Below are 21,275 nucleotides of genomic sequence, written 5' to 3' on the forward strand. Positions count from 1 at the left end.
CACAGACTCTGCAAGTGTTACCATTTTGAAGGAAAATTGTGTTGAATGAAACATTTTATATTTGTGCAGGACTGGGTTTGATATATTTGTGTTTTCTGTTTTCAAAATTGGTCAAGACAAAATCAAGCAGGTCTAGTTTTAGGATTTTGCTACTATTGGGTTGGGTTTCTTTGTACATGAATTGTATTAATTCACAAGATTAGTTAAACTTGTTCCTGTTTGTACTAACTATAACTGTTCCAGTTTTACCCATACCTTGGTGCCGGCAACTGATTTTACTCGTACCTTGGTGCCAGCACTTTTTACCCACACCTTAGTGCCGGTAAGCTTTACCCATACCTTAGTGCCGGCAAGTTTTACTCATACCTAGGTGCAGGCAAGTTTTACTCATACCTAGGTGCCAGAAAGTTTTACCCATACCTAGGTGCAGGCAAGTTTTACCCATACCTAGGTGCCAGAAAGTTTTACCCATACCTAGGTGCAGGCAAGTTTTACCCATACCTTGGTGCCGGCAAGTTTTACTCATACCAGGTGCAGGCAAGTTTTACCCATACCTAGGTGCAGGCAAGTTTTACCCATACCTTGGTGCTGGCAAGCTTTACCCATACCTTGGTGCCAGAAGCAGAGTGAAAAAAAAACGACAAGTGTATTTAACATTAGAATATAATATTAGGGTTAAATTTGTTTACAGTTAAACATTGTATCAAAGCCATTCCCTAGAGAGCTGCATAAATATAAGTCTTTGTTTATAGGTTTCAAAGGGCTTTGCAAGTTGTTTTTTTAATCAGAAATAAGTAATAAATCTTCATTGATAGTACTTATTGTTGTTAACTTTACTGTTGAGCCTGTATATACATGTACAGCTCCCTATCAACGTGATAGAGTCATAGTGTATATACAGCTCCCTATCAACCTGATAGAGTCATAGTGTATATACAGCTCCCTATCAACCTGATAGAGTCATAGTGTATATACAGCTCCCTATCAACCTGATAGAGTCATAGTGTATATACAGCTCCCTATCAACGTGATAGAGTCATAGTGTATATACAGCTCCCTATCAACGTGATATAGTCATAGTGTATATACAGCTCCCTATCAACCTGATAGAGTCATAGTGTATATACAGCTCCCTATCAACGTGATAGAGTCATAGTGTATATACAGCTCCCTATCAACCTGATAGAGTCATAGTGTATATACAGCTCCCTATCAACGTGATAGAGTCATAGTGTATATACAGCTCCCTATCAACGTGATAGAGTCATAGTGTATATACAGCTCCCTATCAACGTGATAGAGTCATAGTGTATATACAGCTCCCTATCAACCTGATAGAGTCATAGTGTATATACAGCTCCCTATCAACGTGATAGAGTCATAGTGTATATACAGCTCCCTATCAACGTGATAGAGTCATAGTGTATATACAGCTCCCTATCAACGTGATAGAGTCATAGTGTATATACAGCTCCCTATCAATGTGATAGAGTCATAGTGTATATACAGCTCCCTATCAACGTGATAGAGTCATAGTGTATATACAGCTCCCTATCAACGTGATAGAGTCATAGTGTATATACAGCTCCCTATCAACGTGATAGAGTCATAGTGTATATACAGCTCCCTATCAACCTGATAGAGTCATAGTGCCATTTTAACCCCATGTAACAATGGGTATGTATATTATGCTATATTTTCTAGTCAAGTTTTATATTTTACAATTTAAGCTTACAGTTTATCATCCGGTATTTGTGCTGCATCACGACAAAACCAAAGTAATGCGTTTGCGACCAGCATGTATCCAGACCACCTTGCTGTTCGCTTACAAACTCTATTACAAGTGGAGCAACTGACAGCGAGCAGCATGGATCCTGATCAGACTGCACAGATGTGCAGGCTGGTCTAGATCCATGCTGGTCGCAAACGCACTATGTTGGTTTTGTCGTGATGCAGCTCAAGTGATGTTTTATTATGAAGCTGGAATCTCTTATGTTTTTATATTTGAATGCAAGTTTCAAAGTTCCTGGAATGTTTAAAACAAACAACTTTCTAATTGAATAGACCAGAAACAATCTTATAAGTTCATCTGGGTAAGAGCCATAAAAAGAACTTGGCAAAAATGTAATTTTGTGCCACATATAGAAAAACTTTCCAAAGAAATATTTCATGTAGAAATATATGCCCACAGTATTAGTCTATGTATTTTCTTGTTAGGCTTTTTTTATCAGAACAATGACAAAGGTCTGTTTGAGTATTCAACATATTCTCGAACCAAAAGAAGTTTTAATTATATAATAGCTCCAAGATACACTGTTAGCAAGTGGCTGAGCACTAAGATGTAAAATATGCCAATGGCTGAGCTCTAAGTTTTAAAGTTAAACAAAGTTCTAAGATGTATAGTTAATGCTGGCAGAGCACTAAGAGTTAAAGTTAGCCAATGGCTGAACTCTAAAATGTACAGTTACCACTGGCTGAGCTCTAAGATTTAAAGTTAGCCAATGGCTGAGCTCTATTGTTATACTGATGTTCAATGCATTTAACATAAACTTTAACCATATCAGGAATATTGTCTATCAATTTCTTTGAATTTTTCTGATATAATATATATTTGTGTCATTTTTTATTTAATCAACATCAGCTTTGTTATTGCTTTTTTGTATTTTATTTTCTATATAGTATTCAATTTTAAATTTGTATGCCATGTCTTATTATGTTAATCAAATAAACTGGCTTTTTTATATAAAAATGTACTTGTAGTATGTTATGTTTAAGTGAAGCATGATTTTACCTTTTTTGTAACATTCTTGCAATAAACTAGCAGCGCATACATTCATGACTTTTATAGAGCTCTGTACTTTTATGATATAATTATTAATTTAGCTTACTGATATGTGAATGTTAGGGGGTCCATGGCCGAGCAGTTAAGGTTGAAGATATGTGAATGTTAGGGGGTCCATGGCCGAGCAGTTAAGGTTGTTGATATGTGAATGTTAGGGGATCAATGGCTGAGCAGTTAAGGTTGAAGATATGTGAATGTTAGGGGATCCATGGCTGAGCAGTTAAGGTTGAAGATATGTGAATGTTAGGGGGTCCATGGCGAGCAGTTAAGGTTGTTGATATGTGAATGTTAGGGGGTCATGGCGAGCAGTTAAGGTTGTAGATATGTGAATGTTAGGGGGTCCATGGCCGAGCAGTTAAGGTTGTTGATATGTGAATGTTAGGGGGTCCATGGCTTGAGCAGTTAAGGTTGTAGATATGTGAATGTTAGGGGGTCCATGGCGAGCAGTTAAGGTTGTTGATATGTGAATGTTAGGGGGTCCATGCCGAGCAGTTAAGGTTGTAGATATGTGAATGTTAGGGGGTCCATGGCCGAGCAGTTAAGGTTGTTGATATGTGCAATGTTAGGGGTCCATGGCCGAGCAGTTAAAGGTTGTAGATATGTGAATGTTAGGGGGTCCATGGCCGAGCAGTTAAGGTTGTTGATATGTGAATGTTAGGGGTCCATGGCCAAGCAGTTAAGGTTGTAGATATGTGAATGTTAGGGGGTCCATGGCCAAGCAGTTAAGGTTGTAGATATGTGAATGTTAGGGGGTCCATGGCCGAGCAGTTAAGGTTGTAGATATGTGAATGTTAGGGGGTCCATGGCTGAGCAGTTAAGGTTGTAGATATGTGAATGTTAGGGGGTCCATGGCCGAGCAGTTAAGGTTGTTGATATGTGAATGTTAGGGGGTCCATGGCCGAGCAGTTAAGGTTGTTGATATGTGAATGTTAGGGGGTCCATGGCAGAGCACTTAAAGTTGTTCAAACCACGTCCCCTTCACTGGTGTGGGTTCAATTCCTGAGAGGGACGTTGGATTCTTTCATGTATGGAAACTATCCAGCTAGCTTGTGGAACATTGATGGTTCTACCCAGGTGCCCATTCTTGCCTACGCTAATAAAGCTGGAAAGTCACCATATGACCTTTACTGTATTGGTGCAATGTAAAATCCAACAAACAAATAATGTAGATGTGACTGGCTGTTTTGTGATGGTAGATGTCATATATATTTTAATGTTCAGTTTAAATACTTACAGTTATAATAAATGGTGCTATTTTGTATGTTTTTATATTGTAAACATGTAGGATATTTTCATAAATTTTCATAATTATCAATTTTGACAACACAACATTATTTTTGTGCCAAATTAAATGACAACCCAAAGTTTTTGTAGATTAGAGGACAATAAGAGTTGTTTGTGACAAATATTGGACTATATATTGAATTAGGGGGCCTATTTTGCAAATACAGACTAAATGTTGAATTTTTCTGCCTATTTGGTAAATATAAGACTATATGTTGAATATTTGAGCCTACTTGGTAGATATAGACCATTGTATATAGCGGACTATATGTTGAATTTAATTGGCTTTAGTGGCAATTATAGGGGGGGGGGGTCATAATATGTTGTTTTTTGGGGATCTCCATGGCAGATATACAGGACCATTTGGGAAATCTTTCATTGCTTATTAGTTAAGCATCTCATTGAATTGCCAATAAAAATCCATGACTGACAACTTCAAAAGTAGGACAGACATAGATTTGTAAGGAAAACATAATATGTAAGCCATACATGTTAATATTGGTTAGTTTTTGGAATAGTATTATAGTGTTACACATTAGTTACCTATTACCCCAGTATTGGTTCAAATCCTGTCAGGGACTTTGGATTATTTTATGTGAGGAAACTATCCAGCTAGCTAACTGAATGTTGATGGTTCTACTTGTGCACTACTTTTCGATGGGGAAATGCACAGAGGCACATGTACCGATGCACTTCCTCTAACAGTAAAGATAGAACTTTATTTCATGCTTTCCAGTGTTTTATTGTAATATATCAGATGATTATATTCTGATAAACCACTAGTGAAATTTATAAAATAAAATTTTCACTGTAGCCGGACTATATCTTAATGTGGATGAAAAGAAAATCATAACTAAATGGAATAACAGGCAGAAATAAATGCCGTTATACGTAAATGTTGCTTCTTTAGGAAAAGAAAGTCGATGTCACCATATATCATGTTAAAAATGTAACAAAATAACAGAAATTTAACAGAACTATATTTCAAAATTGATGATGTGACGTCATGATGTGATGACGTCACAAAGGAGAATGCGCGACGTTACGCGGCAAAATCAGTAAAAAAATACTTAAAATCACTTAAAAAGCATGAAATAAAAAGAAAATTAATTTGTTTTACATATAAGATTGAAATATATTTCATTCGTGAACACCAGCTATTATATTTTCATTCGTGGCTACGCCACTCGTGAAAATATTGCATCTGGTGTTCACTCAGTGAAATTATATTTCAATCTTACATGCAAAACAAACAAATATCCTCTATGTCACAATTATTATGTTTATAAACTGCACCTACATGTAGTTTATCTCAAAGTATATACCGTTTTCATTGATGGATGTATATCTGATACTGAATAAACTAAAGCATGTTTTTTGTCAAGCAACTATTGTAACATATAAGAAAATATGTCCGTCCATTTTGTTGTTGTTGTATTTAATGTTTTGTTGAATCTCTGTCCATGTGTAGACAATGTATTTGGTTATATAATGTATAAAGTTTGCCAAACTGTGTAGATCTAGGAGATATTAGACATGTTAGTACAATATTTTATTTCATTTATAGTTATCAAATTTCATAAAATAGTTTAAAATAGAAACTATACAATCATATACAGTATTTCTTCAGCATATCAGATAGAAAGTGTGTAGAAAACATACCGTCTGTTTGTTATCTTGTCTACAGGTCACTGGCTTTGTCTCCTGGACTTCATTTTAACAACCTTCATCGATACTGAAGCTTAAATTACAAAATTGTACTGTAGCTTATTGAGCATATTATTTGTGTTATTCCATCCAGACATTAAGTTTTACACCTACAGCTTCTTTACTGTTTAGTTGAAGGTCTTTTTTTTTAAAGTGTATGTAATGTTTGAAACATGTTATGTTTTTAAGATAACTGTGTAATATTTTTAATAGTGTTTTGTTAGGTATGCTGGTGTGATGTTCTCTATCATTTTGTCAAATGTTTAAGTTATATAACTTTCTGAGTTTAAATATTTGTACATGCAATAGTAAGACTACACCAACATAATATGACTAACCTGTAACAGAGTGATGGCCTAGTGGTTAAGGTGTTTGCCTCGGTGTTTGTCTCTCAACCAATGGATCATGAGTGCGAACCTAATTGGGTTACAACCATGTTTCTTCATATGACACCAGTACTGCTTGGTTCAAGAAAGCAAACTCGAAAGTGATTTATATAAGTTGCAAGATTTTGTTTCTCAATAGAGCTTAAATAAATATGTTTCAACCTAAACTAACACTTACTATGTTTAAACCAAAAAATGCTCAGCCTTTACAGTATAGAGCTAGCCTAGTCTTTATTACGGATATAGAGCTAGCCTAGCCTTTACTACAAGTATAGAGCTAGCCTAGCCTTTACTACCAGTATAGAGCTAGTCTAGCCTTTATTACCAGTATAGAGCTAGCCTAGCCTTTACCACCAGTATAGAGCTAGCCTAGCCTTTACTACCAGTATAGAAGCTAGTCTAGCCTTTATTACCAGTATAGAGCTAAGCCTAGCCTTTACCATCAGTATAGAGCTAGCCTAGCCTTTACTACCAGTATAGAGCTAGCCTAGCCTTTACTACCAGTATAGAGCTAGCCTAGCCTTTACCATCAGTATAGAGCTAGCCTAGCCTTTATTACCAGTATAGAGCTAGCCAAGCCTTTACTACCTGTATAGAGCTAGCTTAGCCTTTACTACCAGTATAGAACTAGCCTAGCCTTTATTACCAGTATAGAACTAGCCTAGCCTTTATTACCAGTATAGAACTAGCCTAGCCTTTATTACCAGTATAGAACTAGCCTAGCCTTTATTACCAGTATAGAGCTAGCCTAGCCTTTACTACCAGTATAGAGCTAGCCTAGCCTTTACTACCAGTATAGAGCTAGCCTAGCCTTTTCTACCAGTATAGAGCTAGCCTAGCCTTTACTACCAGTATAGAGCTAGCCTAGCCTTTACTACCAGTATAGAATTAGCCTAGCCTTTACCACCAGTATAGAAGCTAGCCTAGCCTCTACTACCAGTATACAGCTAGCCTAGCCTTTATTACCAGTATACAGCTAGCCTAGCCTCTACTACCAGTATACAGCTAGCCTAGCCTTTATTACCAGTATACAGCTAGCCTAGCCTCTTCTACCAGTATACAGCTAGCCTAGCCTTTACTACCAGTATACAGCTAGCCTAGCCTTTATTACCAGTATACAGCTAGCCTAGCCTTTATTACCGGTATAGAGCTAGCTTAGCCTTCATATCTATGCAGTCTGCAGTTTGGTGATGTTTGCTATCCTTTATATACAGCTATCAATGATAAAAATCTAGCTTTAAATATATATTATTTTAAATTACACTATTTCTAAGTGGGAATTAAATGTGAAAAAAAGTAATAAATATATACATTTGTATATGTTATGTATTTGATTTTAGAAATATTGCAATCATATGATTACAGAATATTTAGAAATTAAGGTACATGTACTTAAAAGTATTAGAAATCCATTCAGCAAAGAAATCCATGTATAGTTTTATGTCATTTACAACAAAGACAATTAGATTTGAGCCGTGTCACGACAAAACCAACATAATGCGCAGTCTGATCAGGATCCATGCTGTTCACTTACCAACCCTATTACAAGTAGAGAAACTGATAGCAAACAGCATGGCTCCTGATCAGACTGCACGGATGTGCAGACTGGTCTGGATCCATGCTGGTCGCAAATGCACTATGTTGGTTTTGTCATGATGCGGCTCATTTGTCTTTTTATTCAGTTTATATCATTTTACAGCAGGTCATAATTATCTGGTGAATATTGTAAATAATTACCTGTAGTATAATTCAGCAGTATATGTTTGTTATGCATGCTTGTGTTGCCATCTTGGAATGATATAATTAGAATAAATAAAATCAATCATGTACTTGTTGTTACTATGTTCCTGTGTCAACAATGTTCCTGTGTCAACATTGTTCCTGTGTCAACAATGTTCTTGTATTCTAATGTGTCGTATAACGGAGAAAGAACTCACGGATGTTACATACTTTTAATATACAAATACAAATACACAAGTGTACGAGTGGAATACCAAAGCCGAACTCCTAACTGGACATTTGAGAATAGTATATATAATGACAATTTTGTCATAAGGACATTTTATAATGTATATAAATACACGCGTTTTAGAGTTACATATATTAATCATTTTGGCATAAGCTCAGTCCGCATGCATCCTGTACCATAATATTCATAAATCAAAGTCATGTTCCATAGTGCACATTATGAAATAAAAACCTTAATATATGTACATGTATATACATGTTGACTTGTCATTCTTTTTGAATATAGCATGTATGACTAATTAGCCTGTGCAACCAGCTATACGACAAATATCCTCCTTTTCTTACATAAAAAAATATTTAAAAAAAAGTATTAAACAAAGTATTAAATATCAAATATTTCAAACTATTTCTAACAAATTAAAAAACAATCTAAAATCAACTTGACATCTGTTTTACCCCTAAGGTAAGGATGTTATACATCAACCTTTTTACTTTATTTTAAAAGAAAAATTACCTAAGGTAATATCCGGTCAAAGATGTTATCTAATGACTTTTTGTTACTTTATTTTAAAAGAAAAACGCCTTAGGAAACAATATTCGGAAATATTCGCTCAATATATTTTCTTGTCACTTTTTAAAAAGTTTTCGGATACTGCAGTCGGGTAAGTTATAATTTACTTCAACAATTTTGTAATGTTTTTAATAAGTAAAAAAAATAATTATTGTTAAATGTAAAGATAATCTTTTCGAAATTTTTTTTATCAGTTAATATAACTGTTATTCTACAAATAATATTAAAGTAACATAAGGTAAATATTATAGCTTTATAAGTTTTTCAATAAATATTAAATTTCCTTTATTTCATCATAAAAAAAGAAAAAAAAAGTTAATTTTTAGAGATCAAGAAAACATAAAAAACAAACAAATAAGTGAATAATTTCAAAGAACAAATTATTTTAAGAATATTAATTAGAAAAACTTTAAGGTATAAAATTTAACAGAATTATATGTAGGTCTGGGAATGCTAAAAGTGGAATACGTGTTAACATTTTCTTTAATTGTTCAAAACTTTCTTGACATTCTTTTGTCCATTTAAACAAAACACGTTTTCTTGTAAGATTGATTAGAGGTTCAACAATTTTAGAATATTTAGGGCAAAATCTTCTATAAAAACCAGCAGCACCAAGTAAAGATCTGACATCTTTAACACATTTTGGTACCGGAAGTGACCTAATAGCTTTTACTTTTTCTGGGTCTTGTTTTATACCTTCATGATCAATTATAAAACCAAGGTACTTTGTTTGTTGCTGAATAAAACTGCACTTTTTCAGTTTAAGTTTTAATTTATGCTCTTTAAGCTTTGAAAATACTGTCTGTATATGTGATAAATGTTCATTTAATGACTTCGAAAATATTAGAATGTCGTCAAGATAACTGACAGCAAATGCCTCTAAACCTTGTAAGACATGTGACATGAGTTCTTGGAAAACTCCAGGGGCAGAAACTAGGCCAAAAGGGGTTCGGTTGAACTCGAACAAGCCTCGGAATGTCGTAAAAGCCGTTTTTTCCTTGTCTGATTCATGCACGGGTATCTGCCAAAACCCTGATCGCATGTCTAGTGTTGTAAAATATTTTGAAGACCCTAGTAGTGTTAAAATATCATCAATTAATGGGAGAGGATATGATGTTGGCTTTGTAATTTTATTCAATTGTCTAAAATCAACACAAAACCGTTTGGAACCGTCTCGTTTTCCGACCACAACAACAGGAAAAGAATAAGGGCTATGACTTCTTCTTATAATATTAGCATCTAACATCTCATCGATTGCGTCACTAACAAATTTTCTATTGTTTAAAGGTGTGCGATATGGGCGTAATTTGATTGGAGGATGATTACCTGTTGGTATTTTCATGGTTACAGTATCTGTTTGTGATAATTCAGAATCTTTATTGGCGAAAATATTTCTATTTTTCCTTAATAAATCTCTAACAATATTAAAATGCTCTGAAGGTGTATGAATATCACGTTCGAAATCGTTGTTAAGAGGGGAAGTTGTTTGAAGAGCCTCTGTGACCGAGTTAATGCTCTCAACTTCTGAAACTTTAGCAACTACTGAATCTCGTTTCAATCTTATAGTTTTATGTGTATTATTGACAATCATAATAGGAAATCTTCTATCAGCCGAAAGTTTCATAACAGAATTTGTTATCATAAGACCTGGTTCAGAAGCAATCATTCCAGTTTCTATACTTTTTAATTCATATAATTTATCATTTTCCAAGCCTGGATTTTGTTTTAACTTAGCAGTGCACACATTAACTGTTTGAGGTTTCAGAATAACATCCTGTTTTAATCTAACAATTGATGCAATATGAATATCTTCTTCGAGGGGTACATATGTATTATTAACTCTTAAGCAGCCTAAATCAAAATATAATCTAACGCCATTTTGTGTTAACCAATCACGGCCTAAAATAATATTTCTATTCATTTTAGAAACAACATAGAATTTTTGAGTTGTTTCTGTTTTCCCTATTTGAAAATTTAGATTTATATAACCATCTATATGTAAATAATTTCCGTCAACTGAACATAAATTTATTTTCTGTTTTATAAGTTGAGGGGGATTCTTCAATTCAGCACCTGAATCTACTAACGATCTGTATTTTTAGTTTTCTATTTTAATCAAACACGAATTAGGGCTTCCAGCTAATGCTATACTAAATTTTGGTATTTTATCGTTCCTGTCAATGACCCCTTTGTGACAGGAACTTGCTAGTTTTCCTGAAAATTTATTTTGTTTCTGTCGTAAAAATTTTGTTTACGACATTCACGCATAATATGACCAAAATTATTACATTTCCAGCACTTAATCTTTGATTTCAAACTATTATTGCTATTATTTTTCCTAAATCGTGAAAAATTTTGTCGGTGAAATACAGAATATATTTCATTTTTCCTAAATCTACAACTACGCACATGGTGACCTGGTCTCTTACAGTACACGCAAAAATTTCTTGTATAATAATGATTAAAATTATTTGCTTTGTAATTCATGTATTTTGCGTGATTTTGAGAATTAGAAAATTTTACTCTGGCAGAAAATCTAGCTCTGAAATTCTGTTCATTCATTGCGCAAGTAATTGCTTCTTGTAAAGTTTTTGGCTTTTCTCTCATAAGTTTAAGTTTTAAATAATTATGCGCTAAATTATCCGTAAACAATTCTACTAACTGAAGTTCAATTAAACTATTATCTCCTAGTTTATAATTTTCATAAGCGGTTTCAGCACAATTAATAAATTTTTCCCCAAAAATTTGAACACTTTCTCCCAAATCTTGTTTTAAATTTCTCAAAAGATAAAATTCATGATGTAAATCTTTAATTTCCCCAAATCTAGTACTTATTTCTTCTTTTAATTGTTCCCACGAATTACGATGATTATCACGCAAATATCTACATATAAAATCGCTTACAGTCCCTTTACTTGATTGAAATGCGACTAATTTTATTTTATTATCATCCAAACCTTTTAAAACAGCATATTTTTCTATAGATTTTATCCAGTCATTAAAATATTTAGAATTTCCATCAAAATTTTGTACTATTTCTGATAAACCCTGTGTACCTATGACAGTTGAAATATTGTCTAATTTATCCGACAAATTTTCAAAAATTGTAGCTATTTCTTGATCTGACATCTTCAAAATTAGCAAATTACAGGTATATAAACGATCACTCACCTTTAATTTTCTGTTTCAGGTACTTCGTTGTGTCCCGCTGTCCAAAATCGTCGCTTCGACATCGCTGGTCTTAGGCGCCAAATCAACCGTTGTCGTATAACGGAGAAAGAACTCACGGATGTTACATACTTTTAATATACAAATACAAACACACAAGTGTACGAGTGGAATACCAAAGCCGAACTCCTAACTGGACATTTGAGAATAGTATATATAATGACAACCTGTCATAAGGACATTTTATAATGTATATAAATACACGCGTTTTAGAGTTACATATATTAATCATTTTGACATAAGTTCAGTCCGCATGTATCCTGTACCATAATATTCATAAATCAAAGTCATGTTCCATAGTGCACATTATGAAATAAAAACCTTAATATATGTATATACATGTTGACTTGTTATTCTTTTTGAATATAGCATGTATGACTAATTAGCCTGTGCAACCAGCTATACGACAAATGCTCTAGTGTTCTGTTTCTTTATTATGCCCCACTTCAAAGAAGAGGGGGTAAATTGCTTTGCACTTGTCGGTCCGTTGGTCCGTCGGTCCGTAAACCAAATGGTTTCCGAGTGATAACTAAAGAACCCTTAGGCCTAGGAACTTCAAACTGGGTATGGTGATTGGTCATGACCAGCAAATGACCCCTATTGATTTTGGGGTCAAGGGGTCAAAGGTCAAGGTCACATTGACCTTGTAAGTAAAAACGGTTTCCAATCAATAACTAAAGAACACTTAGGCCTAGGAACTTCAAACTTGGTATGGTGATTGGTCATGACCAGCAGATGACCCCTATTGATTTTGGGGTCAAAGGTCAAGGTCACATTGACCTTGTAGGTAAAAACGGTTTCCGATCAATAACTAAAGAATGCTTAGGCCTAGGAACTTCAAACTTGGTATGGTGATTGGTCATGACCAGTAGATGACCCCTATTGATTTTGGAGTCAAGGGGTCAAAGGTCAAGGTCACATTGACCTTGTAAGTAAAAACGGTTTCCAATCAATAACTAAAGAACGCTTAGGCTTAGGAACTTCAAACTTGGTATGGTGATTGGTCATGACCAGCAGATGACCCCTATTGATTTTGGGGTCAAAGGTCAAGGTCACATTGACTTTGTAGGTAAAAACGGTTTCCGATCAATAACTAAAGAACGCTTAGGCCTAGGAACTTCAAACTTGGTATGGTGATTGGTCATGACCAGCAGATGACCCCTATTGATTTTAGGGTCAAGGGGTCAAAGGTCAACGTCACATTGACCTTGTAGGTAAAAATGGTTTCTGATCAATAACTAAACAACGCTTAGGCCTAGGAACTTCAAACTTGGTATGGTGATTGGTCATGACCAGCAGATGACCCCTTTTGACTTTAGGGTCAAGGGGTCAAAGGTCAACGTCACATTGACCTTGTAGGTAAAAATGGTTTCTGATCAATAACTAAACAACGCTTAGGCCTAGGAACTTCAAACTTGGTATGATGATTTGCCATGACCAGCAGATGACCCCTATTGATTTTGGGGTCAAGGGGTAAAAGGTCAAGGTCACATTAATCTTGTAGGTAAAAATGGTTTCTGATCAATAACTAAAGAACGCTTAAGCCTAGGAACTTCAAACATTATTTGTTTATTATATGATATTTATTATATTTATTTATGATATTATCCCTACTGGCACCTAGACCACACGTTAAATAACCACCATTAATGTTTACGTCAGCAAGCTGGTCCTGGGCAGAGTAACAGGTTGGTGTTGCAAAGCTTGACTCACATCTATCTGAATCCATTCTGTGCCGCTGACCTATCGGATGTATATACAATAGTAATGGATTTTAGGGGAAATTTCCCGTTCTCTCCCAAACGTTTTGTTCAGAGATGGAGATGTCCTTGGTATTGTTGTTATACTCTTCCAAAAAGTGCAAGATTGTGAAACTAGGACAGACTATGCATTCGCGTTTGTCTTTTAGAGTTACGTATCTATGTAATAGTTTATTAGTAAGGATGATTTAGTGTAGTATATATAAATGCTTACTTATGAACAATAACCAAGTTTGAAGTTATTTTTTATAAAACTGTAAATATGCTAGACTGATCAAATTTGGCCTATTTACGAATGTAAATGTTTTATTATTCATTTAAAATGCCGCAATTCTATTGGATAAAAATAATTTCAAATACTAATATCGTTAAATAAATCCAGATACAAAATATTTAACATATGATTATTCTATTATGATATGACATTGCTACAGTTTCTTATATCAGACACGTTCTTTCAATATTAAGACTTGATTGCCCTCACCACTGTGGGCCCGACAGGGACTTTGGAGCCTTTCTTGTGAGGAAGCTATCCAGCTAGCTTACGGAACGTCGGTGGTTCTACGCAGGTGCCCGTTCGTGCCTAAAACCCCTATCACACTAGGGCGGCGTTCTCACGGCGTTCAAAGAAAATTGAGAACGCCGAGGTGAGCGCAGTAAGATAGCAAACATCGCCACAGCATCATAGTGGCATCACATAGAACACCGACCGACGGTCATTCGGCGATCCTTCTGCGATTTCACGGCGCTGCTGTTCCGTTGTAGGAGATGCTACTGAGTTGCTACGGCATCCTTAATGCGATCCCACTGCTCTTATCAGAACGCCGAGTGACGGCGTTTGTTTTTAGCATGCTGAAAATGCACGCCGTCGGCCGGCGTTCTATGCAATGCCACTGCGATTCTACGGCGATGCTTGAGCGATGTTTGCGATCTTACTGCGCTCACCTCGGCTGTAGTGTTTGAATATGCACAGTGTAATACTAACTGTTTTAGTCTATTGAAGTATTATCAATATAGTAACAATTTTAGGCTAGTAAAGTCTGTTGAATACTCTCTTATTGTGAAGGTTTAGCGCCATATTAAATCAGTAAAAAGTAACAGCGACATTCTAGTTTTTCCTTAATAAAATATAAGAACCCAACACAACATCGGCGTTCTGAATTTTCTTTGGACGCCGTGTTAATGTTGCCGTAGTGTAACAGGGGTTTTAACCACGGCGCTTGTACGGAGATTGTGCGCGTCTCTACCGCGCTTATAATGCCTCTGCTTTTCACTTTCAGCGCAGTGTGAGTATCGTAAAAGCGCAGTGGAAGCGCCAAGAACACAGTAGAAGCGCATTTCGAACGCAAACAATCGCCAATTTAAACGCCGTGGAAGCTCTATAGCATCGCCATGATCGTTGGTAAGATGCCATCAAAAATATCACATTTTTTATTGCGATCTCGCGGCCCTATATATGCACGGAAGGACACCTGAAGTATTCTTCCACTAGACTGGTCCCCTGCGCACTTCTAAAAACTATGGGCATCCATCTTGGATGGGAACCATAATAGGAGAGGGAACCTGAGCTTGTCGTCACATGACCTATAATGTGTCGGTGTGGCGTAAAAACTAAGCAAACAAACAAAAGGCATGAATACAAATGTTTAGTTCAATCTAGCACTGGATTCAACAGTATTTCAGTGATCTACTTAACTGTCCCAAAGAAATCGTAAGTTAAAGTTAGTCTCTTTTTTCAAGACCAAATCTGCATCAGGCAACGTTACCCAATTAACTCTTTATTAACAGCAAAATGGGGCCAATGACATAAAACATTATTTGGAAGATAAAAAATTTCTCTAAGACTTATTGCCTTTACTTATCATTAAATATGTGGTCCGTAGTTCCCGGGGCTTTATCATAATTCATTAGAGATGTAGTCCGTAGATTTCGGGCTTTACCAACTCAATAAAACGCGCACTTCTGCGTTCCTAAGATACCAGACCTACTCCCGTACATCTCGGGTCTTAACTTCTCAAAAATTCGGCATAATTTGCCACTTCATTTGCATTTACTTGCTCATTGCAGCGCGTACTGGTCTGGTGACGCAATTTATTTTTAATTTATGTTAAGTGAGTGATAATATCGGATAAAAATATGTAAAAGCCTATGATATTTTATCATTGTTAGAAAAAGTAAAAGCTGGTATTTAAAATTTCATTCATAGTATCAGCTTTGAATTGACGATATCAATACCCTATATTTGTATGACTGAGAAAAATAAGATTCAACTTTTATTTGTTAAGTTGTTTTATTTTTCAACAAAAGAATATCATAATGTTAAAAAGAACAATTAGTCGGCGCTAGTCATAGATACACTTGAAGAAAGATCATAAACAAGACTGAGAATGAGATAATGTAAGGAAATGATACATTATATATATAAACGAACCACAATCTTACAAATATTAGAACTGAAAGACACTTTTAAAGAAACTTTATAAATACAAACATAGAATGATGTTAGACAAATATACATGTACAAATGTCTATTAAATTTCACAACAGCTACAACAACAACAACACATAGCAATATCATTTAAAGTCTACGTTACTATATTGTATTATTTTCCCATCCTCCCCCATCCCCATTTCCTGTCTGTAAGAATGATTGTTACATCTCTGTAAACGTAAAATAATCTGGATTTACATTTACTTCCGGGTTAATGGTGACATCCCTACTGCCACCTAGATCACACGTTAAATAACCACCATTAATGTTTACGTCAGCAAGCTGGTCCTGGGCAGAGTAACAGGTTGGTGTTGCAAAGCTTGACTCACATCTATCTGAATCCATTCTGTGCCGCTGACCTATCGGATGTATATACTCATTCACATAACGGCCACTTCTGTTGACCTTAAGTCTTGGGCCCCAATCTTTCTCCTCAAACGTTGCTTCTTTTATCTGGAAATAATCAATTTAAATGTAACATAGCAGAAATGTTCATCTATCAATAAGTTAGACAATACTAACATATGGACAAATAATCACGATATTCACCATTTTTTTTCATACGCGACATACATGTATAAGATACTGAAAATATCTCAGTAAATTTTATTATAACGACTTTCCTGGATTAAAAAATGTCATTTTAAACTTAAAGGGACTCCACAGTAGGTTTTTTTCCTGAAATGACGGGACTTGGAATACTTTTTTCGTGATCAATGTTCGCTCTGATTTAGGTCTAGACCAATCACTTCACTTCTAATCACTTCTAGACAATCGCGTTAATTGTGAAAAATGACCCAATATATGAAAAACAAAACAACCCTACTTACTCAAATCGGGCTAAGAACAGCATTACATACGTTTTAAAGTTAATTTCTGATTATATTTCTTAATTATCTTCTGATCTATGTAAAATATTCAAATTTTATGTTTTTAGCCTCTTGGGCCTCAGTGAAGTTCCTTTAATATGAAATAATACAAACCCCGCCATATTTCCGTATTTGGTATCCAGCGACGCCTAGCATAATCACTAAGGGCGTGAGTATCAATATCCATCCAAATGCCTCTCCCCCTGGCGTTGTTGTTATACCATTATAACTAACGGAAGTGTATCCTACCGCAGATGCGATAAAAATAAACTAAAAGAAGAAAGAATAAAAAGGTGAAATAGTCATATCTTTACATATATGATTTTAAATAAACAATCGTTTACTAAGTACAATTAATATTCAAAAAAAACGTTGTTTTATGTTGTTGTTGTTTTTTTTTCTTTCTCAATAGAACAAATGTTTAAAAAGGTATCAAATATATGTATCTGTGTACTGATTCAAATACACACATTGACAAGAAAGGAAAATAATAACTTAGTATTACCATGCCAAATGCAGGAGCAGTGACCCCCCAAGTTGCCATCCAGTACCATTTAAACAGCACCGACTTCCGGCCAATCATCATCTCAACGTCAGCGATAAAGCGTCGAAGTCCATAAACCCAACATACCGCTACACTTTCCATGATGAGAAACAGTGTTAAGGTAAAGTCTGCCGTATAACGATCCATAACAACTAATAAATGAATACCACCATCTGTAATGAGTGGAAGACCCAAAAGGTATGGTACCACACACATAGCAATTAAAATTATATTGCCCTTCTTCTTGAAAAGGTCTGGAAACACGTCTTCAATTGACACATAAACTGTCCAGACCATGATAAAAACCGAGTCAACACCCAGTGTTAACACCACCATGAAAAATAAGAACGCCCACATGGCAGATCCTGGTAGCTGTGAGATTCCTTGCAGGTAAGAGATAAATATTAGACCAGGCCCTTGATCAAAGATTGTATCTATTGGTCGGTTGAGCGTATACGACGCGTGGCCAAGGAATGCAAAAACGACAAAGCCACCGCATACACTGGTCAAAGTATTCACACACCCTGAAATGAATAAAACATCATTACTTTTATGTAATTAGTTCTATTTTACATAGAGGATATTTGGTTTGTTTGTGTGTAAGATGAAATTTTATTTCATCGAGTAGGCTTTAAAAACAGTATTCTCACTAGTGGCTACGCCACTCGTAAGAATACTGTTTTTAAAGTTCACGAGATGAAATAAAATTACATCTTACACAAAAAACAAACTTTCTTTTTATTTCATGCTTAAAAACAAGTTAAAACATTAACGTAAATATTAAAGTATGCTTTCCCCATTTAGAACCTCATTTAGTCGGAATTTCTCATTAAATACAAAAAGTCTTGGGCTGAAAATAAGTTCGATAATGCAACGTTAAATGACGGTGATATCATTAAAAAAAATAAGAATGTTCGCTTGTTCTAATAATAAAAACAAACCATTTTTGTAGGAGAAAAAGTCCAACCACCCATCCATATTTCTTTTACTTAATGCGAATTTATATTAGACCTGGCTTTGTAAAATGACAGCGGCTGCCATTTTTAAAAGTTGTGTATTTCACGGGAGAAAATAATTGTGTTTGATTCATAGGGACACCATTTAGATTTGTTAGTCATACACCTGTTTAAAAGAAAGAAAACTTATTTCAGTATTGTAACAGACAAAAATAAGTGTTGACAGATGTGAAAACATTCAAAAAGCGGCCAGGAAAATGGAAAACTTGGAATTGTTCAAAGGCTGCCTTACGAACGCTAGGTTGTTTACTTATTATTCGGGCTGGTGCCTGTCATTGCTTTTCAAGTTTTCATAAAGCATACGGCAGTTATTGCTCGTAGGATACTTAAATATGTGATATATATCAAGAGCAGTTTTGCATGTGGAAGGAAGGAATTTTTCAGACTGTAAAAATGAAACAAAAAATTTAGAGACGATATTTGGTAATTGGAATTTGAATGAATAGAAGTAATTTTTCTTCTTTTTATTCCTTTTGACATTTAAGTTATTTATCAATTTCAGCTTTGCTTTTCTTTAAATAACGTGACATTGTCAGAATTGTCGAAAAATTTAAAATGAGGTACCTAGGGGGAAAATTTTAAAAAGTGTTGCATTGAAAATTGTAAAAATTTATATTTTGATAATTTTCACTGTGAAATTATCAAATATAATTTTAACAGATACATCAGTAATCCACTGAAAAACAAAATAAATTGTCTTAATTTCACATTCTAGTAGATACCAGTATTACATTCACCCAATGCGTTAAATGTATGCATTACATCAGTTAGTATATGTCAGATTCTCGGACAAAGTGTCTAATTTAGCCATCAACTAACTCGCCTTATAGAACACAAATTTAATCATAGTAATACAGATATATTTAGGATCAACCGACAGTGCATTATTATACTATGATATCTATTTTCATCTTATCATGCTTATGATAAGAGAACTGATAAAAATATGTTGAACTAGATCTACATAAATAATATTGAGCGTAGAAGTAATTTTATGACGTGTAAGCAATATCCATTCCTTTTCATCCTTTGATAATGCACAGTTTGATAGGGGAATAGTGTGTAGCGTGTAAGAATACTATAAAAGGACAATACTAAATTGCCAGTTAACTCTTAACCTGCTGGAACTGCTGCAGTCTGACTAAGAACTTATACTGTCGGTAGCTTAGCCTTAGATACTCAAATCATTAACATTTTGAATGAACTGTTCAACAGCTTTGTTAATCCATAGCACATAATCAGAGTTAAAAGAAGAGACAAATGATGTATATACTAGTACCAAGAATGATACCATCCCGGAGAACGTTATTACTAAACCTATTGTGACTAGCAAGCGCAATGTGGGAGCCGAAAGCCACGCCAATGGAGTACATGGCCTGTGTTGCTGCGCTGGACCAGATAGCCATGTTGGACAACTTCCGGTAGTCTGGTTCCGTGTAATATTTTATGCCGATTTCATGACCTTCTAATGTCATACCTCGAACCAGTAAAATGAGCAATACCAAGAATGGGAACGAGGCTGTGAAATAGGCGACCTAAAACATAAGGAAAACATATTATGAGCAATAATTATACACCAATTATATAAGGACAATACCCCCCAAATACACCAACGACATGTATCCCAGACCCCTACATACACCAATGACTTGTATCCAAGACCCCAATATATACACCAGTGACTTGTATCCCAAACTCCCATAATCACAAGTGCATTGTTTCCCGACCCCCATATACACCAGTAACTTGTATCCCAGTCCCCACATATACCAGTGACTTGTATCTCATACCCCACATACACCTGTGACTTGTATCCCAGACCCCTGTATACACCAGTGACTTGTATCCCCGATCCACACTTACACCAGTGACTTGTATCCTATACCCCACATACACCAGTGACTTGTATCCCATACCCCACATACACCAGTGACTTGTATCCCAGACCCATGTATACACCAGTGACTTGTATCCCCGTCCCACTATAAACCAGTGATTTGTATCCCCGACCCCCATAAAACCCAGTGATCTGTATCCCAGACCCGCATATATACCAGTGACATGTATCCAAGACCCCCACATACACCAGTGACTCTTAACTCCGACCAATCATACACTAGTTATTTGTATACCAGACCCCCATTTACATCAGTGACTTGTATCCCAGACCCACATAAACACCGGTGATTAGTATCCCAGACCCCCATATATACCAGTGACTTGTATCCTAGACCCCACATACACCAGTGACCTGTATCCCAGACCGCAATATACACCAGTGACTTGTATACCAGACCCCCATATACACCAGTGATTTGTATCCCAGACCCCCACATAACACACTAGTGACTTGTATCCCCGATCCCCATATACACCATGAGTTGTATCCCCGACCCACACATACACCAGTGACTTGTATCCCAGACCCCAATATACACCAGTAAGTTGTTGTATCCCAGACCCCCCATAGTGCACCAGTACTTTGTATCCCAGACCCCACATACACCAGTGACTTGTATCCCAGACCCCACATACACCAGTGACTTTGTATCCCAGACCCCCACATACACCAGTAACTTGTATCCCAGACCCCACATACACCAGTGACT

At 35.6% G+C, this 21,275-nt stretch overlaps 1 protein-coding gene and 1 long non-coding RNA gene across 11 annotated transcripts in view; one reads left to right on the forward strand and one right to left on the reverse strand.

Annotated features, from left to right (window-relative positions):
• Position 1: 1 nt before the first annotated feature.
• LOC132724077 (uncharacterized) lies at positions 2-8,044 on the forward strand. 10 transcript variants are annotated; one of them, XR_009624854.1, is made up of 5 exons: positions 2-857; positions 1,206-3,067; positions 3,157-3,385; positions 3,433-3,478; positions 3,524-8,044. It is a non-coding gene; the product is annotated as an uncharacterized LOC132724077 (long non-coding RNA). The 10 variants fall into 10 exon arrangements; XR_009624855.1 differs by having other exon boundaries at positions 1,206-3,021; positions 3,157-3,202; positions 3,340-3,385; positions 3,433-8,044; XR_009624856.1 differs by having other exon boundaries at positions 1,206-2,975; positions 3,157-3,202; positions 3,340-3,385; positions 3,433-8,044.
• Positions 8,045-16,017: 7,973 nt separating this feature from the next.
• The window catches only part of LOC132724079 (sodium-dependent proline transporter-like), a 32,025-nt gene continuing 26,767 nt past the window's right edge, over positions 16,018-21,275 (reverse strand). The window contains exons 3-6 of the mRNA XM_060708891.1: positions 19,946-20,201; positions 17,612-18,174; positions 17,221-17,376; positions 16,018-16,690 (exon numbers count right to left, since the gene is read on the reverse strand). Coding sequence (XP_060564874.1) covers positions 16,400-16,690; positions 17,221-17,376; positions 17,612-18,174; positions 19,946-20,201 — 1,266 coding nt within the window. The 3' untranslated portion in view covers positions 16,018-16,399. The remainder of the gene's footprint in view (positions 16,691-17,220; positions 17,377-17,611; positions 18,175-19,945; positions 20,202-21,275) is intronic.

This window comes from Ruditapes philippinarum, unplaced genomic scaffold, assembly GCF_026571515.1.
Source record: "Ruditapes philippinarum isolate M1 unplaced genomic scaffold, ASM2657151v2 ctg690_1_1_1_1, whole genome shotgun sequence".
NCBI classification, from domain to species: Eukaryota; Metazoa; Mollusca; class Bivalvia; order Venerida; family Veneridae; genus Ruditapes; species Ruditapes philippinarum.